Source organism: Zootermopsis nevadensis, unplaced genomic scaffold, assembly GCF_977971745.1.
Source record: "Zootermopsis nevadensis isolate Lab colony 2312 unplaced genomic scaffold, Znev_1.0 Znev_ptg000013l, whole genome shotgun sequence".
Taxonomy (NCBI): Eukaryota; Metazoa; Arthropoda; class Insecta; order Blattodea; family Termopsidae; genus Zootermopsis; species Zootermopsis nevadensis.
The window spans coordinates 2,727,345-2,754,647 of NW_028259145.1; the positions used below are offsets into that span (position 1 = coordinate 2,727,345).

Below are 27,303 nucleotides of genomic sequence, written 5' to 3' on the forward strand. Positions count from 1 at the left end.
AATAGTATTAATTTCTAGGAGTGATATCAGAGGTAGTGAAACGTGTAGAAACACAGGTGATAGATGTACTAGTAATATTAACTTCTAGGAGGGATGCCAGGGGAAAGGAAGACTATAAAAACAATGCTGATATGAACTTCTTTATTGGTGCATTTAAAGAAGTCGTGCATACAATGTGAGCCACGATCGCATCGCATCCACTCTCCCTTCTGGCTGAGCCAGAGACTTGTGACCGAACGAAGAATAATGCTTAGGGCTGTGTTTTTGATCAAATACGTGTCTCAGAATGGCATTCACAACCCTCTGGCTCACTCTCATGCGCACCACTGTCACCAAGGGCAGTACTTGGAATATTATTATTTAATAAATACATTCACCGACGATAAAATTAATTACAAAATAATTGTGCTGTAATAACAATATTTAAGCTTTATTCCTTTGAATATATTTTGTTTCCTTTTCCTGTTATGCCGGTTGAGGCGCCGCAAAATAGGCTCATTTATGCAATTTTTATTTTATTATAATCATGGATTGTTGATTATGATTTAGAAATCGCCTTCCGGATGCAGATCAAATCGTGGCGGGAAGGCGCTGCCATCAAATTGCGGCCTGGGCGCCGGTTTGTGATGCTGGAAACAAGAGACGGCAGCATTAGTACTGAAAGTCAAAATGACATGAATGACACAGTGAAATTAATTCTTGCCTGAAATGCCTCCATGCTCCAACCATTTCTGAATAAACAGTTTCATTGTCTCATGTGTAAATATGTGAATATTTCGCGCCTCAGTGCCAGTTTGTAAGGCTGCAAACAAGAGGCAGCAGCATCAGTATTGCAGAATCAATTCACATAAATAATATACCCTTATTTAACTGATCTCAAGGAAAAGTTTGCTGCGTAACATTCAGGTATTAAGTAACATACTGATGTAAGTGTTATGAAAAAGGAGGTACCTTCAATAAATGTTAGGGTAGAATGATTTAAGTGTTGGGTTTCTTCACATTATGTAGAGAAAGGATATCCTAAGACAGAAAGGAAACTTGACATCTTAACTCAAATTACTTGTGATTTTTAGTGTCAGTGATGAACTGTGTATGCTGTGTTCCAGATTGTAGACCCAAACTTCATTCCTTAAATGGGGGTAATACCTTAGATTGAGACAAAGAGTGTTTTACATTATGGCTGGGATCACAAAAAAATAATGCAAAATGTGCGAAAACCTGAGATTGAGAAACCTAAAATCATGATTTCATTCTAAATGTAATCAGAGTTGACTGCAGAAAATAATGATTTGGGATTCATTGAACTTCATTTAAATAAATGGAAATTCAAGTAAAAGTGTGTAACAAACAAATGAGTGTAGTATGTTAGTAAATATTTATGGTGTAAGTGATTTCCATTACTTCATAATTAAATTCTTTTAAATTTAAATTAAAATATTAAGTCTGAGAATGCAGAAGTCTTAAATAAAAGACACTTGTATATTGATTAGAATGGATTATAAATATTACAATCTATATAATTAAGCCAACAGCAAAATACAAATAAAATTGCTTTGTACATATATTTTCTGTTGACTGTTATTTCTTTTAATTACATTTTCCTGTTCTTTTCATATTCCTAATGAAAAATACAACTGAAAACACCAGCGTACACTGACAAACATTAGAAGTGGAGATGGTATTGATAAGTATTTGGATTCTTCATGAAGGTTGGCTATTGATGTCACTGTTCAAATCCCATATAAATAAACACATATATACAAATATATATTTATATATACAAACACTGCACAAAGTAAGCAAGTGAGGATTTGGGGTAAGAGATATTCCGATACTGCAAACACCATGCCAATATGTACGCTATAAGGTACGTCTATGTCTAGTAGGGCAATTGTGGATCAGGTTTCTGCATGACATATACATTACTTTTAGTTGTTGTTGAAAAAAGACATGATAAAATTTATTTGAATGCAGTATTTAAAATGTAAAATTAAAAACTGTTATTCATAAAAACTATTATCATCAATTGAATAAAAATTTTCTTGGATATTATCCATCGTCTAGTAAATATAAAACGTAAAAAACAACGTTTCGGAGATGGGACTCTATCTCCGTCTTCAGGTTCCTACACAGTTGGGCCCACTAGATAGAGCTAATCCCTATCTCCGGACCTTCCATCGTCTAGTAAATATAAAACGTAAAAAACGACGTTTCGGAGATGGGACTCTATCTCCGTCTTCAGGTTCCTACACAGTTGGGCCCACTAGATAGAGCTAATCCCTATCTCTTGACTCTTCACCATCGTCAAGAAGATTTGATATATTATCATCAATGTTGATACATCAACTCCATTATTAATTTAACACATTTCACACTGATATCTATCAGAGTGATTTTGGAAATAAGGGAGAGACAATATAAGAGTGATAATGAATGTGTTATGCTTGCAAGGCATAACGATGGGCATATTTGAAATAATTAATGCTTTCTAAACCAAGTTACAAAATTTAATTTGGACATACACTGCATACAGTTTTTTGGTCAATTTTCCTTTGTTTATCAGTGCTTTTTTTTGTTTTATTTTTCCATATTTTCAAAAATATGGAAAGTTTGTAATTCCTCTCAAGTTACCACACTGTTTCCTGCCTTATGTCCTGTGGTTCATTTATATCAATCCTCTATTATTCTGTTTTATAACCAAATTGTTATGAGGACCCAAAATGCCTATTGAGACTCAGTTGGTCCTGGTAATTTAATCATGTCTGAAGACATGAATCTTTTGTGTAGGCCAGTTTTACAATTTTATTTGCCTTTGGGAGGGAATCAATAGTTGCTAAGATACTTAGTTCATATAGAATAAGTTACAAGCATGGACATATCTCTAAAGCCAATTTGTGCTTTTACTTTCAAAGAAACTGATGTGAAGAAAATTATGCAGAAACTTGTCCAGAGCAGGAGGGGTAATAACATGGTTATGACAGCTATTTAATACACCAAGTAAAAACCTGAAAAAACGAATTTAAAACAAAAACAAATTGTTCTTACCATGAATGTCTTAGGTTGAAGAAGAGTGTTATGACTCATTTACACTTGGAACAATTCTGAAAATTTTACTATTTTCTTAATTCAAATGGATAAATTGTAAATTAAATTATGTACAAAATACATTATAACTCTTTGAATATGTAGATGTTATAGGGAATTTCAATGACGTTTCTGTAAAATAAAAATTTAATGCAGAAAAATCATTACTAAATGTAAATTTCCATAACATTAACAATTTAACATTTCAGTTTCATAAAAGGTGGCTATATGGAAGACACATGGATAAATTTGTGATTTACTGGAAAGATGAACACACAGACAACATACTATACACAGCAAGAAGGGCCTATAAAGGTGGGTTGGAGGAGTACACGTAATCTAAGCGGATATGTGGATACCGTTTCCAAGTCTTTCTGAAACTTTTGAGGATATTGGGTTTTTGGAATCACTCAGCATTCAAATTTGGGGCTCGCTTGACTTACAAGAGAAGTAATGTGGTTTACTCCACTGGAACCCTGCGGGACTTTGCCTGAGGCTGCATAAAGGACAGAAAAGAAATACAACTCTTAGTTTGATCATTTTTTTGAAGAAGAAATTTTGGATTATAATTCAAAATGCAAGATAATTATTTGGTGTTTATTCTACCTACAGTTCACTTTCAAAATTTCTAAGTCTTAATTATGTTATTAGTAGATTTAAAATATATATTCAATTTATTAAATATTTGAATTGGAGGCATGAATACCGTCAGAACATTCAATTAATAAATTTCAAAATTTTGGACTCTCTGACATTTAGATACCATCATGTCTCTGATGCTGATGCATGTCCTGATTAACTTAAACTTCTGGTATATGTACTTACCACTGGGCTTAGTCCACGTGCCGTAGATCCTGATCGTCCCTTCGCACGGAACTTTGAAATAGCCTGCTCGGCCAGGTCAGCACGTTCCTCAGCCTCTTCCAGCTCCTGCTGTGCCTTGCGGAACTTGGCCAGATTGAGGGCTGCAATCTCCTCCTGTGTAAACAATTATGTGAATAGCGAGTTATCAGATACTCAGAGTAGAGAGTGTTTGTGGCTGTTTAAACAGATTAATTCAGATGCATATTTTTTGTGGCTTATGAATATCAAATATTTAATTTTGAAACTACAAAAATACTATTATTAGCATCTTGATTATAAAATAGAATTAGCAAGTAAAATTTTTAATATTAAAATGCATTTCTGTTCCAAAGAGAATTCTCTTAATGTTGTTGAAGTTTCTTTTGGAAAGTAAAATTAAAAATTACTTAAATTCAATTAAAATTTGTCATTGTTATATACATACGGTTACATGACAGAAAAATCACATAAAGTTGTTTTAATTAAAAATAAATTTCAAACATGCTGTTGAGAGAAATACTTACAGCCTCCTCAATTTGCCTCTTGTATGTCTTGATCTTCTGCTGCAATTTGTCAACCAAGTCTTGCATACGCTCGTGGTTCTTACGGTCTTCCTCTCCCTGGAAGCTCAGTTCCTTGATGCGCCTCTCTGATTTGCGCAGGTTCTTCTGTGCATCAGCATGTCGTCGCTGCTCACCATCCAGCTCATTCTCCAGCTCACGGACACGTTGCTCCAGTTTCTGGATTGCCTTCTTGCCTCCCTTGAGTGCATTGCTCTCAGCCTCGTCTAGACGCACCTACAAGCAATTTAAAATATATTTTACTTGTGAGGTAAATGTAAGTCAAAAACTGGGATGACACTCAAAAGAACTTTTACTTGGCTGCATAGTAATTTGGGAACTCAGTATGTAAATTCATGTGTTTAACAGATATGCTAGGATAATGTTTACTATGTGATTATTTTTTGGAAGCATATAAAGTCATCCCCTGATATCAGCGCCTACCCTGTTTCAAGGCATTTTCAGTCAAATGAGCAGTTGCTAATGAAGAGTAGGTAATAATTTCGAAGAATGTTACTTTTTTTCAAACACTTATCTAGCGAGACAGAGTAAAGATAAAAATTCATACCTGGAGCTCTTTGATCTGTGTTTCAAGTGCCTTGCGCAACTTTTCTTGTGTCTGTGCGTGGTCCTGTTCTGCTCGAAGTTCATCAGCCAATCGTGCTGCATCGACCATTGCCTTCTTTGCCTTCTCCTCAGAATTCTTAGCTTCATTCAATAGCTCATCCAGATCAGACTGCAAATGAAAGTAAGAAAATTATTTTAAAGAAGAATTTCTTTAATATTATCTGTATTGTTACAATACATTTCTTAATCCTTCTTTCTGCCAAGATTCATAAAGTTGTTTTCAGAAACAGTAATGTAAGTTGCATTTCTTGTGAAAGTTTTAAAATTTTGTTTTGAATTTCAAACAAAGCCATTTTGTTTATCTCAATGGCCAAGACTTTGAAATAATTTCAGAAAGTTTAGGTACTTTACAAAATAACACAGAATCAAAGACAATCAGCAGAGATTTATTTTTGGAAATGTTTAAGATAGATTACTTGAAACTGAATGCAAGTGAGGTTGTCAAAGCACATATTGCGTAGAGTATAGAAAATTAAGTGTTATGTAGGTATGGAAATAAATAAATAATGAGAGGACACAGATGTCTACAATTATAAATTCACTTTCAGCAACTACAAGATGTAAATGGGGGCCACCAGAAAGAAAAGATCAGAAGGAATTTATAAAAGATGGCCAGAATAAATCAGAAGGAAAGATACTGGAGTGATTGACAGCTGTGAGATATGAGACTAAAGAATCTTTTAAAATAATAGTACAAAAACAAAAAGAAGGTGAGTTAGAATTTTAAAATTGCAGAAACAAAGGTACAAATATGAATTACTTACATGCAGGGTCTGCAATTCAGATTCAAGTTTCCTCTTGGCAGCTGAGATGGATGTGTTCTGCGCAGAGAGCTCGTTCAGCTGCTCATGGGCATCGCTCAATTCCTGTTCAGCCTGTCGCCGGCCACGGTCAGCCTGCTCCAACAGTGTGCGAGACTCCTCTAGTTCATTCTGGAGGGCATTGGCACGGCGTTCTGAGATTCCAAGGAGCTCACGGGCATCATCACGTGCACGCTGTTCCTCCTCTAGGGCGGTCTGCACATCCTTGAGCTGTTGCTGGTAGCGCTTGATGTTCTTCTGCGACTCAGCATTGGCCTGAGGACAAAATTTATTTTTTGATGACTCTGAATTAGTGTACAATAATTTTTTAATCCTTTCTGCGCTGAGTAATAATTATAAAATGCCCCTTCTTTCTTTTTTTATGCTTTTATGAAAATGTTACATTTTCATTTGTGGAAATCTATTAATTATAACTCAAGTATCAAAATGTGTTAATTGAATTAAAAGTGACATATTTAGATTAATTAAATGATTTGATCAATAGTGAACAGTTTTTAATAGTAGGAGAGTATATCACTAACATCAGATTTACCATTTCAAGCTGTTCTGGCTTCAAATATTACAATTACTTCATCTATCTCTTCGCAGGTTTTTCCGTATCTCATTTTATATTTGGATTTAAATAAAAATGTTACACAATTTCAGATAAGTAGAATCAGGTACAGGCTATTCTTTCTTAGAAAACCCAAACAATACAAGTGTCTAGATAATACATTATTCCTCCACTTTCCCTCCATATTCTTTTTAAACTTCTACTTCATATCCTTCCCCTACCCCTTGTTCCTCATCCTACATATTCTATATTTTTGGCCTCTTCCTCTGTTCCTACATTTTTTCTTGTTTCTACATCTCTAACTCTTCTTTTTCCCCCCCTCATATGCTTCTTTCTACCTCTTTACCTCTTCATATTTTGCAGCTTGCGATGGATTTTTAAAACAAATAAAACACTAAATATTACTAACTTCGTGATTTGTGAAATTAATGCAATTGCCTGGATATTATGTGACAAGAAGTGAAATAATATTCTTCCACTTATGATCTGAAAGAGGTATACGACGTGCAGGTTCTCACCTTGTTAGCATGGTCCAAAGCAATCTCAAGCTCATTGATGTCAGCCTCCAACTTCTTCTTCAGCCTGAGTGCCTCAGCCTTTCCCTTGGCCTCAGCTTCCAAGCTGGCTTGCATGGAATCCAGGGCACGCTGGTGGTTCTTTCTGCGAGACATCAAAATGCAGCATACAGACTCTCAGTTTGTGTAAGACAGGAAGAGAAAAACAGTTGTATTTACTACTTCCTTTAAATGGAACGCAGTTTGAACTCAGCAGGTTTCCCCGGAAGAATTCTATAATGATTTATTGTTTCCCTATCCAAGCCATATGTCCAGGAGATTCTATCCTGCTTTGTTCGAGTATCTTATCATTCTGAATTACTTAGTCTCTTTTATTTAGGTTCAAATATTTTCCGGGACCAACAGCTTTGTTAGCGATTTCAAAATAACCTTTTAATATTAAATGTTCAGTCTCTGATACACAAATATACTTCACTTCATTTATCAAGAGAATGAATTTATGAGTATCAAGATAAACTGTGCTGAGGTAATCTTCAGTAATGAGAAGATGAAAAATAGTGACTGAGAAAAAGAAACATGGGCAAAGAACAAGCCTGTCTGAGATTTAGTATTTATTTGTGGTTTATTTAATGATGCTGTCAAGAGTTTAGACTGTATCATATTGAATGATAGGATGATTAAGTAATGAACTAGAAGGATATGGAAGGAAATGGTCATGGCCTAATTTAGGGTTACTATCCTGACATTTGCCTGGAGGAAATAAGGAAAACCCTCAGCCAAGATAGCCGGTCCCTAGGCCAATATCTGTACCTGGGGCCTCCAAAGTATTACCCAGTAGTGCCAACCACTCAGTCATGACGTTTAATAACGTTCATGTAAAATTTACGGGTAAAGCTGTTCCTGCGTTGAAGCAACATAACACGAAAGCTCTACACATTTGTCACCTTGGCGCTAAGTGCAAGTGAGTGGTCAGTTCTACGTTCTGACTGATGGGGTTAAACCCAAGTACTCATTGGGTAAGAGACTGCGTGGGATCCAGAAATGATTTGGACGCAGTGGTAAAGTAAATGGTCCCTGCACCTTTTGAGAACTGAATCTTGATCATTCAACATTTAGTTTACTGAGTTAGCAATCTCAGACTTCATGAAAGTATTTATGTTCGTCATTAAAATTTTATTTTCTTAGCTCATTTAGTGAAGGTTCATCAAATGAAACATGGAATAACTCGACCGGTTTTAAGGTTTATATCACAGAATTTCCTTGAAGATACAAGGGAAGGCACGAAAGGCCCTTAATGAGTTAAGGCCAGGTTGAGGTTTAAAACTGACATTCCAGAACATGAATGAGGAATGTTAACCATTGCACATCTATGTCAGTTCAGTTTCAATGAACTTGATAAAATGTTTGCGTAGTTATATCTAATGAGTAAAGGCGACTATGTCCCTTGATATTTCAGCCTAAATTGTTCCTATAGCAAATCCTGGTAAAATGGGACATTGGTGCAAAGATGACTGGCACGATAATACCAAAGCATAAACTTGCAGAAAACCTGTCCTGGTACGTAAATCTCAAAAGTGAGGAACAGGTTTCCACATGAACAGCATTAAGGCTGGTTATTTTCCTTACCTAGTGTTCTCAAATTCCTCTTCCTTCTCCTGGATGCGGCGATCAATCTCCTGGCGCACCTGAGACAGTTCAAGCTGGCTGCGTAACACCTTGTTCTCTTCCTGCTCCAGGGCAGCCTCAGCTTCTTCCAGAGCAGCCTGCAGTTCATCCTTCTCAACCTCCAGGCGCTTCCTGGCCTTCTCAATCTCATGGATGTTGCGGCCACCCTCGCCAATCTGATCCAACAGATCCTTGACCTCATCTGAAAGTGAGGTTATATGGCGTATGTCTCAGTACTACAAATAGCGCTCTGAATAATGGCAAAATAGTGATGATTTTGTAGCGTGTCACGGACCTAAAGATCTCATATTTACTGAGAGTGGCTACAGGGGGTAATTTTTATAACTTTTTACTCTGACTGATCCTTTGTCAACAGCTTTGAATGGAAGTACAACTGTGAACATAAAATTGAGAAGAAAGATATGGAATGAAGTAGTTATTACCTACTTTGAGATACTGTCTGTGTGTTTGGATGGACGAACTGAGAAAACCACGAAAAAGCTCCATCAGGATACCCAATTGCTAGGCCAAAACTCAAATGCAAAGCTACCAAACACAAACCAGGAATACCAACCACTACATCATTATGTACCTTTCTTTGTTTTGATTGTAAATTATTGTATTTAGAAATATTTGGATCAAAGAAGGGACAGACTTTCAACTTTTTCGTGGTCTAATATTTTCTTGTCGCAGTTAGTACTTTCGTCTCATTTCCACGGAGATTTACGTATCAAAACTTCTACATCTTTAGATACACTTTAAAAATAGTCTGATTTCTTTATATGACTCAGTTAAGACAAAACCATTTTCATTGCATGTATAAAATAGGTAATTTATGGACATTTTACTGCTGTTTGTTAACAAAGCAGGACCTTGAGTCAAGAAGTGAAGGAATATCGTATACTGAAGTCAGTAACCATCGCGTCTGATCCTGTGGACATTCACGTGACTTGATGCTTACCGGCCAAGTTCTTGTTTTCACGGCGGACAGCCTCCAGTTGTTCCTGTCCCTCCTCGTAGGCACCCTTGAGACGGAACAGTTCAGTGGAATAGTTGCGGCACTCCTTCTGGCTAGCATCAAGCTCAGCAGCCAAGTCATCAACTTTAAGCTTCCATTCACCGATGATTTTGTCAAATGCCTTCTGCTTCTTCTCTGCAGCATTTGCAATAGCAGTTGCACGATCAACTTCCAGCTGCAGATCCTCGACCTCAGTAGCTAACCTCTGTTTGGTCTTTTCGAGGGCAACGACTTTCTGGTTTAGAGATTCGATGGTCTCCTCGGCCTCGGCAAGCCTGGCTTGCAGCTTACGCCTGCGCAGAAGAATGACATTTTTAAAAGTGAAATCAATTTACCCAATAATTAGTTGATCAACACAGACAAATACATCTACATCTAATCACAACACAAAACATCCAAGCAGTTTTTTTTATTTATATATCTAAGAAACATAGAAATTCTACCTACTGTATCCTTCAGACACGTAGCGCAATACTGCAACTAGATTAAGTAGCGCAACCAAAACAGTGACACAATTCTGTAATGCTGAGAAGACGGCAGTGAAAAGTCTTACTAGCACTGGGATAAACTAAGGAGGCGGGGCTTAATGAGCACAAAACACCCATTAAGTAAACTAAGCCAATTTATTAAAGTCCGCACCACTTAAGATAACTTACAGAACAATAATAATGTAGGAGCAGCTTACAGTTAATGGCATCAAAATAAGTTAAAATAATAGCGTGCAATTTGTAGCATCAGCCCTGCCATATTGAAGATTTTGTGATACTGACTGTCTTACATACTCTAGATTATTCAACACACAGGTTAGGAGGGGTTCTTCATCAAGTTTCTGATTCTGCGCCTAGGAAGAACAAACCAAAATTCAAGAACACGCCCGAGCTTAAATGTAATACAGCGGTTCCCAAACAGTTTCATCCATGGAACCCCTTTTCGAATCTTGCATCAGTGATGAAATTTCAAACAAAGCATAAAAGCTGCGGATTGAAAATTGACACAATTTGGGAAGTTTTTAAACGGCACAAAAAGAGCGACGTCTCCGATCTTCACGTCAAATTATCAAAATACTGGACATGAAGCTGGGGAACTGCTTTCTCACAGTAAGTCAGTATTCCGGAATAAGGTAGGTGTGAGAATGATTCACAGGTATGCTACATTGGAGTTTGCGTCTCCAACCTGAGCGCAAACCACAGGCAGGAATCAATTTGTTGAGATAACAACAGTCATTGAGCAGGATTTCCATTTCCTAATGATAGGAAACTTGATTTTCCTTATGCTCACAAAGTTTTGACTTTCTCAGTGACGAGGAAAGGAAATGGAAGTGGCTGGGACACACGCTTAGGAAAGATGATGAGAGCATTTCAAAGCAAGTTTTGGACTGGAACCCCCAAGGAGCACAAAAAAGAGAAAGACCGAGGATTACGTGGTGGAGATCTATTGAAAATGAAGCAAGATCACAGGGGAAAAGTTGGATGGAAATAAAGGCACTCGCCAACAACCGAGAGAGGTGCAGGAGCTTAATATCAGCCCTGTGTTCCCAAGAGGAATAAAAGGAATTAACTAACTAACAGTGACGAGGAAAGGGGAAGGCATGTGAAAAAACTTGCACCAGAGAAGTCTGGTTCTGAACCCAAAACTAGACTCTGAATGCTTTTCAGTCACATAACCTCAAAAATTACTGACACAAATACATTATTGTTCTTGTGTTGGGCAGAAGCATGTTTCGTGCATTCAGTGGCTCACAGTTTTACCATTGCAGATTCTTATGCATCGAACCACAGGGTTCCTCAGAAAACAGTCTGAGAATCACTGATGGATTCATTGGATGGTAATCGATTGTTCATGCATTCTTGAATCCATGTACACATGTACTTACTTGGCTTCCTCTAGTTCTTCAGCGCGAGCAACACCTTCGGACTCGTACTTGGACCTCCACAGCTGGGCTTCGGCGTTGGCCTTGGAGAGCTGACGCTGGATGTCAGCCTTGCCCTCGGCTTCCTCCTCCACCTGCTCTCTCAGATTGTCGAGGTCGTGTTCCAGGTTACGGAACTTGCCCAGGAGAGTTGCACGCTCCTGCAGACATTTGCAACAGACTCTTTCTAGATAATTTAGAATCTGTGACAGTATAACACACTACTAGTGTAATAACCTACAATTTCAACAACGTTATTTAATGACCACATTTCAGGTTTTGACGTTATTTACCAATCACCGCGCCATATCTCTGGCAGTTAACTGCCAGATTCTCGCAGCAGAGGCCCAGATTTAATTCCAGGGTAGTCAATATGAGATTTAGGTTGGACAAAAGACACTGGAGTAGACATTTCTCACAAAAGGTCGGTCTTTCCATGCCACTAATGATTCCTGCACTGCTTCATCATAACGGACTGATATAATGCGACTATCTGTGGCTGCAATGCCATCTGACTTCCGTTCACCTAACTCCTGACATAAACTAAAACTTCATCCATAAAAAAATATTAATGTTAATGACAACTGATTCATTTTATTCGTCTGTTACAGTTTATTTAAAGACGTGTAATATTTATTTAACTTTAGACATTCAATAGCACTCACTGTATGAAGGCTCAGCAGGTCACAATATACATGAATCTACCCATACAGGGTTCTAACCCACTGTATAACATCGTGTGTGCCTCAGATGCTGTCATTGGACCAATAAGTAAACACGTTTACATGCGTAATAAATTACACAAGGTCCAATCGCATTCCTAACCACGGTAAACGACATTCCTCTGTATGGATGAAACATTCCAATTCGTTTAGCGGCTGTCATAAAATTCTTCCTCAGTGAACGACTTATAAAACGTGTAATATTTCATGTACATCGCATTTTAAATGATATTGTAGAGATATCTTAAAAGGCATTTATTTCAAAAATGTTTTGTTTAACATGAAGTGTTCTCACCCTAGATTCTTCGTCGGCCAGTCGCTTGGTGTCTTCGAGCTGGGTGGTGAGCGAGATCTTGAGCTTGCTGAGTTGCGACACCTGGGATTCAGCCTCCTCCAACTGCCTCAGCAGGTCAGAGTTCTCGATGGACAGCTTCTTCTTGGCAGAATCGAAGTCATTGAGAGTGCGATTGGTTTCATCCAGTTTTCCCTGCACCTCGTTCAGCTGGTGTTGCAACTGCTTGGCTACCTTCTCTGCTGCAGCCTATAATTTCAAAGTCATCCATCCTCCGTATTTAACATTTCCTTGACCGTACAAGAATTTCTACCAGCCGAGAGAAACTAAGAAACAAGCTTACTCTTACAGCACAGTTTAGAACATGTGCGAATAAAGGTTCACAGAATATGACAATCGATAGCAGAGACATCTGTGTGTAGAAGGTAGTTTGACGATTTCTAATTCCTTTGTATATGGCGCAGCCTGGAAAGGTTTTATCAAAACTCACGAACACTTTGCAATTGTTCACTCTTTCAGAAGGTGACCAGGAGGCGCCACTGATAAATAATATATGCATATTCTATAACAATATTAATTAATAATGTGATATATTTCGACAAAGGCCAGCAGGCAGAAATAAGTAAATTGTGAGTTTTTGCTGTAACAAAATAAGCGATCTTGGGTTGAATAGTTTTTATCAACTGACTAGAATTGTACGGAAAGTGGCAAATGAACGAAATTTACGTTTCGATGACCGAAAATGTTTCTTTCGTCAAGGTCAGTACGGGTGCAAGACTTTACACCGATTAATTTATTGCAAAGTATTTTTTTCAGATGTTACAACAATTTTATCTCGAAGAATATTATTCATGTAATTATTATTTAGATTAATTTGTTGATTTGTTGTGGTAATCACAGTTAATCGATTTAATTTTAACCGGGAATAATGACTGATCGCGAAATATATTCACTGCTGCAAAGAAAATTGTATTTATCATCGTTTCATTTAACTCTACATGTGTGATCAGTTTTAGATTTCACGTCACATTAATTATGCACACAAAGTCTCATAACTGTGTATATTTAATAAATAGCAGATCACATTTAAAATTATATTGATCTAACTGAAAAACTTTAAGCATTTTTATTTGTGAAACTCTGAAAATAATGAGCATATGAAGAAGTACATTATCGTGGAAATTATTTTTCGGTAAAGTGACATAGAAATAAGATAGTTTAAATGCTTACGTAACTATGCAGATTATGACGCATACTAGACTAATAATTACTGATCGATCACATTATATGTATAGGACTAATACAGATTTTTCACAAACAGTATGAGATGCTATTTTGATATCCACTTTGCCAGGTTTAAAGGGCAGTAGGATAATTTAAACTAACATTTACAATACGTACATTAAAGTTAGACATAGTTGATTTTCTGTATTAAAACATACAACAAATAACACACAAGTTAGTACTAATTTTGCGTTATAAACAACAGGATAAATACAATGACATGCGAAAATTTTTTGTCGTGAACTAGGAGCGGCGAGGGTCTCTATAAAATAATTTTTATTAATTGCAAGATTAGCGTAATATAGTAATTTTCCGTACATACATGTGGGCCTATTATTTGTTAGATAATATTAAATCACACATCACAATATATACGAATGATTTTCAAGTTATGTTATATAATTATACTTGTTCAATTTTTATCAGTCTAATCACAATAAAATATTATTATTAAATATTAAAATATTATTACAATTAACATTTAAATATTTAAAATATATTAAAATGATGCTCTCTATCGAAATGTTCGATTTACATTAGGGCATCATCTTTTACACTACATGTTTCGGTTCTAAATGAACCATCTTCAGGTGTATAATCCATATAAACTCAAATGTAATATTCTAAGTGCAATCCTTCGTCAGATGTCCATCAAATATCAGAAAGTTTTCCTCTTCCAGACCTATTGTATTTTAATATCGCATTCAAGGTCGTTTCATAATGTATGTTAATTGTAATAATATTTTAATATTTAATAATAATAATATTTTATTGTGATTAGACTGATAAAAATTGAACAAGTATATATTCAACACAATATGACGCAACATTATCATCTTATATAATTATATTAATAATTATTATGTCAATGGTTACCGGTCGAATGGTAATGAATATATTCTCACAAATAATTACCTGCCCACATATCGATTCAACACATAAAGGTTTTATATCACTGAAAGCCACAAATAAGTACAAATTTTAATATCTGCCATGCCTCCACAGTATTAGAGCGTTGTTTCGGTACATCCTAGTAATCTGCTGGTAGCGTTAAAGCGTTGTCCACATTGAACATTCATGTAAAAAATACCTTCTCGTTGGACAAATGGTCCACACCAGCACGGAGGTCGTTCAACTCTGCACCGAACTGAGCCTTGTCCTTTTCGGCTCTGCAGGATAAAACAGTGGTTGTTACTCAGGACAGGGTTCTACAGTGCAATACGGAGGTCAGGACACAACGCGTGACAGTTCCTGATGAAGGGGCAGACCTGTCTCAACACACTACCAGACACCAACAGATCTGAGTTCTCTGTGTTCAACATTTCCCATTAAGGAATTTGGAAGCCGGGGGATCCCTGTCAGTAGACCGACTACGAACTGGACGACAGGTAAAAGATTTTTGTTTGTATTAAAAATACAAACTTGGTTTATTAAATCAAATGACAGCAAATATGAAATTTTTCATTTTAAAAGTTATACTCTTTCTGAACCAAATTCCTCAAATGATTGTCTATTGTTTTTTTCTGTTATCGTGAATTTTGGTCATTTGTCCTGATTCAACTCATAATTAAATATTATATTTGACACTAGTAACTCCAACAGGATATTTGTTTCATCGTATAAAATGCAACATCCTTAAAGGAGGTATAAAGTAAAGATTTCGCGGTGACTTAAGTTAATAAAAGATTCCCGGGTTATAATCCACGTGAATAAACTTTATCTTCTAATTTTTTGTAATTTTTTTTTATTTTTAGTGATATCTATCAGATAAACCAAGGAACAGATAAATTAAGATTACTTAATTTTCCCCACATTTAAGGCATTCTGATTTGGAATCATTTTATTCTTCAGTGTGAAACTCAAATATGTAGGGGACTGGTGGAGTGTTGTAGTTATTCTGCACACATGGACGGTGAAACCAACCTACAAAGTACAGACGAAGAACGGGGACACATTCATGCTGCTTTAACCTGTGGACAAGGGACAGATGACACCACATTTTACCTTATCGCGGGCCAGACTGTCGATTGCCCCTCGGACGTTGTTCATCTCGTTATAAACAGACGAGCGGTCATGCTCGGCCCTGTAGAATTAAATAACATTTTCACCTGATTCTTCCAGATCCCTCATAATCACATATCTCTGAGGACGTTTTAACCACGAACTTGGCAACCATGGGTAGACCCACATTTGTTCCATCACGTCATCTGTTTATATCACTCATACGTTACCTAATACTGTTAGTGCTTCATTTTTAATAGGGTTATGCTAAGAACGAATTAAAATAATGTTCTTAAAACTGACAAGTTTTCTGTTTTCGAAAAAGCTCTCTCTCTGCGAGGACATTGAAGTGTTTAAGAAACATGGCGTTTATAAAATTAAATTTTAAGTACGTCATGTGGTATTCAAGATTTCTTAGTTTGTTATATTTCGGTTCTTTCGTTTGCTTAATCTTAAAAATATATTTGTGACAGAATTATATTTGTTCATGAAAGATATACATAATCATTTCTACCTTGGCTGAGACTCGAACACACGACTGCTAAATATCACTTCCTTGTAATCTCCTACGTATAATTAACAATTCAAAGCCTGCAGACAACGCACTGTGCTCGTCACTGGTAGAGCAGAATCACGGAATTATAACATGAAGGGGTTAAATTCAATCGGACATTTACAAAACCACATGAGTCAACTTTTTGAGTAATGAGCTATTGATATTATGACGATCACCGGGGGTAAATGTAACGTTTTCCAAAATAATGAAATCGATCCAAGACTACTGCTAGTAGGCAGCAGTATGCCATCTGTTCCACCAAAACAACATGAGTCCTAGAAATATGTTATTATGCTATTAGGTTTTGGTTTAGGTTTCGATAACAAAGAAACCTCCGAAACCCTCTGCGACGTAAATAGGTCACCCCAGCAGTGAAAAGAGACACACAACCAAAAGTCATGCAATGTTCTTCAATATTATGTGGGTACTTGAAAAACAACACGAGTCCAAAAAAAATATAACTTTAGCATATAACTCTGTATAATAAAATGACACTTACAAAGCATTCTTGAGGAGTTTTACGGAGTTTGTTTTGTGGTTTCATGTCTTGCAAATAACCGATCCAATTACCAGATGAGGTAACAAATAAAAATTTACCCAATAATTTTACACGAACCATGAAAATATCAATAATATATGAAGAACAATACAAAACTTTGTTCCATGATCGTTTAAGTCTCCATCACAAGCCTGTAAGAAGATCACAGATAATATGAAATATCACAGACGTACAATAAAACAGATGTTTCACGTACCAGATTTTGACAAAATATGAGCCATAAAATAACTCAAAGTTCCTTCTATAAAATGGCATCTAACGCCATAACGCATTTCTGACGAACGTTAATTATCCTAATCACAAAACTTTAATTTAAATGATTTTATGCTCTATGAATCAATACGGAGGACTTCATATTTAGAGATTTCTTATCTTGGTACTTCGTGATTATTTTCCAGTAAACTCTAACAAGATTACTGACGATTAATGAGGAAGCCAACCGAATATATGTAATTTATATTTGGTTTTTAATTTCCAAATCTATCTTTTTCTACACAAGTTTATTTTAAATTAAGGAATGTGGAATGTTCCAAATATTGTAATTTGACACTTTAACGGAGTTTAAAACTATGCAGATCTTTACTTTACCCCCACATCCAGACACGGAATTCAATGACGACGAAAAAAACTCCGACCGGACGTCATGAAAATTTCGAAGGCGACTTACTTAGCTTTCAGCTTGTTCAGTTGATCAATCTGCTCTCCCATCTCGGCCACAGCGTCGTTGTGTTTCTTGCGAAGGTTAGCCAGGGTACCCTCATGCTGGATGTTGGCTTCCTCCAGGTCTCGGCGCAATTTGGCAAGCTCGGCTTCTCGCTTCTTGTTCAGCTCGATCTGTGCCGAGGTGGCGCCTCCGGCTTCCTCAAGACGTTCTCCTAATTCCTCCAGTTCGCGGGCTAGGTCTGACCGCTGCTTCTCAGCCTAAGCCAAGAACACATAGTTCAGACACCATTCCTCTGGACCGAGGGTTTGATTCGGATAATATTTTTAAAAAAGCAGGCCCACTTGAATTAGAAAACATTTGTTTCTAAAATATAATGGTATAAACATTTAATTAAATGTCGCGTTTATGTAGCAGCTTGGGGCTTCAATAGCTGTAAGTTGTATCTGTTACAAAGGGTTTTACAAATTGTGTAGTCGTGAAGTGAGGTTACGCGTCGATCTGACTTGACTATTTGAAAATCTACATATTTATAGTAGCGTAATATTCCATTAAGGTAATGAGGATAGCACCGAGAGCAGAACCATTGAACGTTGTAGTTGGAAACCAACAGCTGGAGAATGTGGAGCATTTCAAGTACTTGGGAAGCATAGTCACGGCGGACGCCCTATGCACCAAGGAAGTAAAAGCAAGGATAGCCATGGCCAAGGCAGCTTTCGTCAAGAAGAGGATACTTCTCACTAGCAAGTTGGGCTTGGAGATAAAGAAGAGACTAGTGAAGTGTTACGTATGGAGCAGAGACTTGGACACTCAGGAAGAAGGAACGGAAATACCTGGAGAGTTTCGAAATGTGGTGTTGGAGAAGAATAGAGAAGATCAGGTGGACGGATCGAGTGACCAACGAAGAAGTATTGAGGAGAGTCAACGAGCAAAGAAACATTCTGCAGGCGATTACACGAAGGAAAGCTAACTGGCTGGGACATATTATGAGAAGGAATGGGTTACTGAGTGATATCACCGAAGGCCAGGTTGAAGGAAAGCGAGGACTAGGAAGAAGATTGATACAGCTAACCGACGATCTTAAACAAGGAAAGAAGATGACGTTCCAGGAATTAAAGCGAGAAGCCGAGAATAGGGACAACTGGAGAGCTTTTTTGGGCAGAGCAAGGACCTGTCGTCAGACAGAACACTGAATAATAATAATAATAATAATAATAATAATAATATTCCATTACCTCAAGAACAAAACTTCTTTCTTACCTTGGCTCTCGCCTGGCGTTCAGCTTCAACTTCTTCCTCAAGTTCTTCAATGCGGGACTAGAAAATAACACAATGTTTCATTATAATTTATTTTCAGAAGTAATACACAGATTGATATATATTAAACTGAATTTGAAGTGAAAATTCATGGAGAATTACTGCAGAATTAAGAAATGTTGGTACCTGCAACTCCTTGATCTGTTTCTGAAGTTTCGCAACGAGGGACTGTTCATCTTCAAGTTTGGCAGCCAGGGAGGAAATCTCCTTGTCCTTGCGCTGGATCGTCTGTTCGAGTTCCTTCTTGTTGCGCTCCAGGTCAGACACGGCTTCCTGGGTCAGTTTCAGGTCACCCTCGACCTTTCGCTTTGCCTTCTCAATATCACCACTGCGCACAAAATGTAATCACCACGCATAATTTGTCTGGGTCTGGACGTACAGTTTGACTCTCGGTGGGACACAACAACAGGTTCCATACCGCAGTGATACAAATTATCCACTTTATATAAAAATAACTATGAAAATCACATTTATCGAAGTTATACTTGTAAAATACTCGGCGTATTTCGCTCATTGACATCCTAGAGGCAGACAGGATAACTGTATGAGATTTTTAACTGAGTGAAGTATAGGAAAACTTCGTGATATCAATACAGTGTTATATTTTTTTTTAGTGTTCTGTCTGACGACAGGTCCATATGAACAGGATCCTTGCATCCTTTTCTCGGACTGGGACCTGTTCATATACGTTCTTGGCAGATGATCCAGAAGTTATTTGCCATTCCCTTCTTCTGTGTGTGAATGGAGTAATTGTTGGGATGCCACGGAGGAAAACTCCGTGTTGCCTAGACCACGGCCTTGCCCAACACAAGTTATAAATTCGGGCACCGCCGGGAATCGAACCCGAGACCCCCAGGATTACAAGGCCAGCGTTCTAACCGTACAATACAGTGTACTGTTTTATAAATATATTCGTATTATTTTAAAACTAATTTCAAGTATTTGAATTCACTGAAGATTATAATCAGACCCTTGGCGTAATTTAAGTTGAAGAACAAATAAATAAATGAATATGGAGATGTCCCTATAGGAGATAAAATACGTCGTGCTTATGACTTTGATAAATATCGTAATTTAATTATTATTTTTGTACACAGTGTCTTGGTGTGTGATTTTCTCCAGGACTCTCGACATTATACTATAGAATATAAAAAACCATTATACAAATATCAGCTTTAAACTTGAATTATGAACTATTATAATGTAATTAATGTTGAAAATTCAACGGACTATATCTCATTTGTTTTATTATATACCGGATCATTATTGTTTACGGACCGAATAACGTTAAATCACAACATTAATTTTTAAACCCAAGCAGAAAGAAACAAAAACGTGACTTCAGTAACAAAGCTTGGCCGTTAAAACTTCAGTGTTTTGGCAGGATTGGCCTCGCAGCCAAATGCAGGACGCTTTGAGCAGACAAGCCTCCATAAAAAAACAAACAAATATTTGTGACTATTCTTACGTGTTATATCTTAAAAAAGAAACACGTTACTTCAATGCGTGAAAATTGTTTCGTTAATGTCATATTTACGATCCTGGTCATTGCCGGTGCGCGATTGTGGACAATTTAAAAGGGAGTTTCGCGGTTTTATTCTGGGTAGGTGCCAGCGTTCTTATATCAGTTTTCGTGTTCGTGACGATGCCCGAACCCAGTGACCAAAGTCGTCTTCAGAGCACAAAGACGAAAAGTGAATTAAGTCTCTTGCGGTTTGTTTGCTCGCTTATTTATCAAGTGCTTTAGTTAATTTCTATCACCATTATCAGTTGATGATCCTTGGTCCATTTAAAGAGGCCATTTCAATTGCACTGAACAGCTGCAAATGATACGAGGACAGTAAATTTGGAAAGTAAAGGTAGAACCGTGGTCGTGGCCTATTTCAGTCTCCAAACACGAAAAACTTCGGACAGAATAGCCGATCTCTGCATGAAGACACGAACCCATATGTAAGGCAGGAATTCTAACCATTCGACTGCGACTCTGAATCTAACGGACTGATACAGCGTTGTTTAATTTTGGTGGTTAGATGGAAACGTCCCTATTCGTCGATTTATTCCCTCAAACCACAGAATATTGAAAAAAAAGATAAACATACCGTAGTTTCTTCTCACGTTCAAGAGAGTCTTCGAGTTCATCAAGGGTCTGCTCCAATTTGGCCTTCACCTTGTTCAAGTGGTTGACCTTGTCCTCAGCAGCCTGAAGAAAATAATGTTCAGTTTGATAATACAATTTACAACATTAACGTACTTGTATTAAACAATGATTTTGTGTCTTGTGTTAAAAGTCGTATGTTGAAACAGTAATTGAAATTGCTTTGAAATCTGAGATATAATCTTCATGTATTGGTCAGCCCACAAAAACGAGATACTTTTATTGTATTTGCTACAGAACTTAGTGTATCCCCGTGGTGAAGTTATGTACCGATTGTATCAGATGGTAAGGTTTTACCAATGCGCAATGTTACGTGTTGAATTTAATTTGAGTTTGCTTCTGGAAAGAATTTATACAGTTCTTTGTCAGACAGAAATGCTATTGTTTGGAAATTTTATACGAATTCTGTATCGTACATGACATAAAACGAATTGGTATTTAAAATGGAAACAAATGTTAATTCTCTTGCGACAAAAACTCAGGCCCAAGTTTCATATTAATAAGTTGACTCTAGTCTGTTTTTATTAATTAATTTTGTGTTAAAGTTATTTTAATGTTCAAGTCCTCGTAGCAGGGAGTAGGAATTTCTCGTAACTTCAGTGATCCTTTTGTTATGTTTAAGTGTTATGTTGTGGTCGTATCTTGACAATAAAGATAACATAGAGTCCATGTCCACATAAAAAAATTGTGGCAATTGTTTATACAAATTATTGTTGCTATTGTCTGGAGCTGGACAATATAATATCTTTATTGATCGGACATTAGACCTCGGCCTGGAAAGCGATACGGCCATTGCTGAATAATGTGACGTCACCTGGAGTTCCTCAGCGGTTTTCTGGTTGGTCTCGCCCTGATTCTTCTTCTCCTTATTCAGCTTGTTGATCAGCTCGTCCTGGTGCGCAATCTCGTCGTTGAGATTTCGGATCTGGTGGTCTTTGGTCGCCTTATCTTGCTCGGACTAGTTTCAGAAGAAATAAGCTGTTTTAACTTTCAATATTATTGAAGAATCTCTTCCAATAACATACAATTCTATTATAAACAAATATATTTCTATTTACTTCTCATTATATACGATAAATATATAGTAATGTACAGTAGAAAATTAAGCATACTTGAGAAATATTGATATTCGAAGTTGTAAGACTAAACTTTGATCACGACGTAGCGAGAATATTTACAGGAGAAGTACGAAACATAAGAGTGTAGAGAACTTACCTCTAGGTTTATTAAAAAAAATTACGTAACTGATTCCTATATATCCAGTTTTTTGTTTCCAGGACAATATAATTACACATTCTGTTATTTACAATGTTTCGGATGCTCTTATTTACCTTTTGGACGGAAAGCTCCAGGTCCTCGATGTCTTTCTTGAGGCCAGAGACTTCTTGTTCAAGTTTCTTCTTACCCTGGAACAACTGATTACGAGCATCTTCTTCCTGTTGTAATCTCTCTTGTGTGTCCTGAAACCAACAAACGCAAAGCTCTGTCAAAGTTTATTGAACTTTGTCCATCGTCCTCTATTATATGAACAAAACACTACGTATTGAGACCTGCACCTGTCTTCAGATCGCTGGACCCACTCAGGTACTGCCAAATACCGATGGCATTATCTAAATGTGTTTTCTGATACCGCGTAACTATTTTTAATGATACAGGTAATCGAGTACTCGATAGGAACGTTAAATGATGTTTTAATCTTTTAACAATATTATATTTGTGATTGACGGAAAAAGTTTTTAATAAATAGTTTAATAATATATAATCACAATATGACGCATTTACAATATCTTATCTGATACAGGTTAAGTATACACACGGGTTTCAAAACACATCGTCCATTCGCCTGGCACCTGGTAGATGCAAGATAAAAATAAATAATATATATCAGGATGAATATTAAAGTTTACGATTTCAAACGATACCGCAACACTAATTTCCTTAAGCGTCCATAAATTTATGAGCGACACGTTTGACTAATGTTTTATTATCATTTTAAATTCCACGTAAAACAGAGTTATTTCACTTCAAACCTAAAATATAAATCTGATTTTGTACATTGTGACCCTCAAGTTAATCTTTTCCTTTCACATTGAAACCAAAACATTTGTCAGGGATTAAAAACCCACAAACTCCCGTCTGGGATCATTAACGTGTGTATTGAAGGTATTAGAACGAATTAGAATTAGACTGTTCATTGTCCCGAATAATGCTCTAACCGTCTTTGAGTTGTGGTTAGCCGACATGCTTGGACCATATCAGTATCCCACAGCACTCATGCAATGCTATTTATAACTTTGGTTCTGGAGATTTCGGAGTCATGAGGCAAATATGCCATCACCTCACCCCACTCCATCGCTAGTCCCATCTTACAAAAACATCTCTTACGTTTATAATTTGTAAGGGTTAGTCTGTCGAAACAAGTGTGGGAGGGATACGTTGTTTAAAATATTACAAACTCCGATACCTCTGAAACAAAAACAAACATCTGTGAGATGTATTCTAGATGAAATATAACTTGTAAAATAACTTACCCTTACAATTCTTCGCCGACGTTAAAGGGATGACATAACTACCTAAATTTCAGAAGTTTATTTTTTGGTTTGATTTGTCTGTCATTTGGAATAGAAGTACCAACTTGTAGAAAAATAACCCAAGTTCAACAAAGAAACCTACGATATAAATAAATACGATAATACATAAAAGTCCTTTGTTTGAATCCAGTATATTTTAATATTTGTGTTGTTTAACAATTTACGACCGAGGGGAAAGTTTCTAAAACAAAACGAGTTACTTTAGTGGTCGCGGAAAAACTTTCTTTGAAATAACGTTCCGTTAGCTCTGAGGCAAAGTTAGAACATAACCAAACTTTCCAGAGGATGAAAGACATAAAAAGTATCCTTGGATTTGTGTATATAAATAGGACTATGGGAGAGTGTAAATAAGTCTGGGCCTTATATCCAGGTCTGTATGTGCGAGGAGAGAGATTCGTACGATTAGTATTTCTTTCGTCGAATGGGCAGTTCCTGCAGAAGCAGACGCCGTGGTGTTTAGATTAGCATAGAAAAGCTCAGTCCCGCTGCGAGACCAAGTTCTCTCGTCACGGTCTCTGGCCGTACTCCAAAGCTGGAAACCACACGCGGCTCCCACTTTGTCACCTCGGTGTCATCGTCGCCGGTTATTTCCGTCTGTGGGACGTCCCCTAATTTTAATGGCATCGGGCAAGGCAGTAGGAATTCATCGTGCAATACGTCTCCCCTCCCTCAGCGAGACTCTCCAAAATATCTTATGATCTAGTCTGCGCGGAACTGAGAAGACGTAATGTAAAAGTTAATCGTTCATTCACAGGACGCTTACCTGCCAGTGACCGATTTCTGTTAGCATCCCGAGGAACAACAACTTTACTGTGTCAGTCAGCGCGGAACAAACACACTTTCTTCGTATACAAACAAATCATACGTTGTGCCAATGTAACAAATGAGTGGTGCTAAGCGTATATAAATGATCCTCTGCCAAAGAATGTAGCAGATTATAGTTATTAACTGTTACGGTTGGTAACGCAAGTTTAGGATTGTCCAGATTAAATCTTTGTTTTTATGATTTTTAAAAAGGATTTTATAAACGCATAAATTCGTTGCTACAAGACTGAAAATTCCACATTTTATTAGACTTCTATCTATGAGCCTAGACATGGATTATATTACAAGGAATAGTAACACGAGTTGTAGGTAGCCACTGCCAGCAACACCTGCAGCAGATATTATATTTTGACTCAGTCTTGAAAACCTTTTACATCTTACCAAACTTGGCGAGGGTTAGCCGTTGGCAACATGAATCCTCTCTCCTCTTACTTCGTGCCACTCTGTGTGGCTTCCTCTGACACACAGATACATATATATGCTGTCATGGGCGATGATTTCTTAATCTAATGCCTGCTTCCGAACGGATACTCGCGTACAAGAATTAATATACATACGCCGGTAAACATTTAGATTGTGGTTTTCTTAGATTTTACACCAAACGGTGTTAAAACCTAGAAAACCACAATCTGAAAAGAATAGTTCTGTCCGCATTGCGTTTTTTAACATTTTCGCCTGACAGTATTTCCTTCGTGCTACAAAATATATAATAATTTTTTTGTGAGCTCACTAATCTGTATTTTGGACAGTCTCCGAAATAAATTATGGGTGTGTGAGAAACTATTCGAATATTTTATGAACTGGAACTGAGCGAAATTAGTAGCGATGCTCCAATAAGGGAAAAAAAACCCACTTTAGAATGTGGCTGTTCACATGGCAGTCTGAGTCAGCTCTGGAGCGCGTCGTTCTGGAACCGTGACTCAGAGATTTATCCACAAATAGCCGGCCCGCAGTGGGCAGATGCAGTTTCTCATTCAGCGCCGGGCCCCTCGCCAGAAGGTCCCCACTCTGCCCACACAACTCCAGCACACAATGGATTTCCACACTGCCAGGTCTCAGGTTACACGCTATTAGACCTCTTATAACCACCAAAAATGTCCATACTGCGGATTTACGTCAAGATTAACTCCTTCTTAACAAACCTCCCTCTTTTATTCATCGTTTCAAGGTCGGGAAATCAAAGTAAGCTATAAAATATATTAATGTCTCAAATATTTGGATAAAAAAATGCGTTTCTATGCAATGAAACAGCTGGAATGGATTTAGAAATCTGCAAAAAAAAAAAATGTACTTCGGTGCCCCAATTTCCTACATTATTTAATTACATCTTTCATTTCAAACTATGCAAATTTTCCAAGTTAATTTTCGTTTCTTTAAAAAAAATAAACTTTAGATTTAAATAATTAACTCGTACGAGTTCATAAATACACTTAAAATGTTACAATGTATGGAATCTTACTTTTCATATACAGCTCCGAGTTTGGTTTAAGATTTTTGAGGTAGCGTTCAAATGTACGATGTTGTCGGTTGTTAAATTGTCTGTTACTAGTGCAAATACATTAAAAGTTCTACAGATGTCGGAGTAGGAACGTCACACATAAAAAGTCAATTACTATATCTTTTCAAGACTTCATTTAACCTTCACTGGTATAAAATGTATTCCATTGAATTTGTGTTAACCAAGAAAATATCTACAACTTAACTGTCTCTGGCATAATATTTTTTTGAAAAGACTTTATTTAGTTCGACTGTTATTGGAAAATAATAATATAAAATAACCAGTTTATAACTATACAGAATTATAAATAGAAAAACAAAATAAAATTGCCGACAAATTTGATTTACTCCGGAAATTCATCTAAGAAGCCTTCGTGAATGTTTCCCCTTCAAAATTTTATGGGCATTTCCAATGTGACTGCTAAAATTTAAGGTACGTATGAAATCGTTGCTTATGACCTAATTTCCCAACAGATAATACATATTATGCGAGAGAAACATTATAATTTTGTGACCGAATATACTTTAGATATTTCTTTTCTAAAACGATACTAGCTAATTCATTAAGCTTCTGGTACACCACTTTGAATGACGAGGATTATGTACATAATATTTATAAATTAAGTTTCTACAATTGTTTCACAGACAAACCACCAAATATCTATCCCTCCCACACTGTATCTCTCGAAGGACTAATTATACGTTTATAAAAATAATGTCTGTACTAAAAACACACCGCAGAGTTATCGAAGTATAAAGAAAGTACCACGAACATTAGAGAAAATAAACTAGACATTAACGTTTTAACTGGTTTAACTGAAAGCTGTAGCATAATGGAATCAAATGTCGAATAAGAATTATACTCACGTGAAGCTGAGACTCGAGATCTGTCTTTTGAGCTTGGAGTTTATTGGCTCTCTCCTGGACGTCGGACAGAGAACCTTTCTCTCCTTCCAGGCTGGCCAACAGATCTGTCTTCTCTTGCAGTAGTTTAGAGTTGAGGGCCTCTACTTCTTTTCTCAGTTTCTCCTCCTTCTCAAAGGCTTCCTGAGCCTTCTGCACCTTATCCTCCAGTTTCTGTAGATCAGAATCAGTAGGTTCACGAGGATCCATTGTTGCTGTTGTAAGCCGTTAACAACAAACAAACAGAACAAGAAGGGATCGAGAGGGTTCGGGGTTCTCAGCGGTGTGGTCTGGTCGGTCGCGGGCAACTTATTAGAGCAACAGTCACCCGCCTCGCGGCGTCCC

The 27,303-nt window shown here is 37.0% G+C and overlaps 1 protein-coding gene across 50 annotated transcripts in view; it reads right to left on the reverse strand.

The window, feature by feature from the left end:
• Nucleotides 1–127: 127 nt before the first annotated feature.
• Nucleotides 128–27,303, reverse strand: part of Mhc (myosin heavy chain) — an 80,510-nt gene continuing 53,334 nt past the window's right edge. For 34 of the 50 annotated variants that reach the window (XM_087348390.1, XM_087348394.1, XM_087348415.1 and 31 more), the window contains exons 22-39: nucleotides 26,923–27,132; nucleotides 22,474–22,602; nucleotides 21,957–22,100; nucleotides 21,087–21,187; nucleotides 19,114–19,315; nucleotides 18,931–18,987; nucleotides 17,677–17,930; nucleotides 14,984–15,062; nucleotides 12,613–12,858; nucleotides 11,560–11,756; nucleotides 9,630–9,979; nucleotides 8,630–8,870; nucleotides 7,007–7,148; nucleotides 5,879–6,190; nucleotides 5,056–5,223; nucleotides 4,452–4,724; nucleotides 3,910–4,062; nucleotides 128–629 (exon numbers count right to left, since the gene is read on the reverse strand). In XM_087348390.1, the coding sequence (XP_087204516.1) occupies nucleotides 546–629; nucleotides 3,910–4,062; nucleotides 4,452–4,724; nucleotides 5,056–5,223; nucleotides 5,879–6,190; nucleotides 7,007–7,148; nucleotides 8,630–8,870; nucleotides 9,630–9,979; nucleotides 11,560–11,756; nucleotides 12,613–12,858; nucleotides 14,984–15,062; nucleotides 17,677–17,930; nucleotides 18,931–18,987; nucleotides 19,114–19,315; nucleotides 21,087–21,187; nucleotides 21,957–22,100; nucleotides 22,474–22,602; nucleotides 26,923–27,132 (3,342 nt within the window). In that variant the 3' untranslated portion in view covers nucleotides 128–545. Of the gene's footprint in view, nucleotides 630–3,527; nucleotides 3,581–3,909; nucleotides 4,063–4,451; nucleotides 4,725–5,055; nucleotides 5,224–5,878; nucleotides 6,191–7,006; nucleotides 7,149–8,629; nucleotides 8,871–9,629; nucleotides 9,980–11,559; nucleotides 11,757–12,612; nucleotides 12,859–14,983; nucleotides 15,063–15,897; nucleotides 15,977–17,676; nucleotides 17,931–18,930; nucleotides 18,988–19,113; nucleotides 19,316–21,086; nucleotides 21,188–21,956; nucleotides 22,101–22,473; nucleotides 22,603–26,922; nucleotides 27,133–27,303 lie in introns of all 50 variants that reach the window. The other 16 variants (XM_087348419.1, XM_087348427.1, XM_087348397.1 and 13 more) reach the window with 2 other exon arrangements.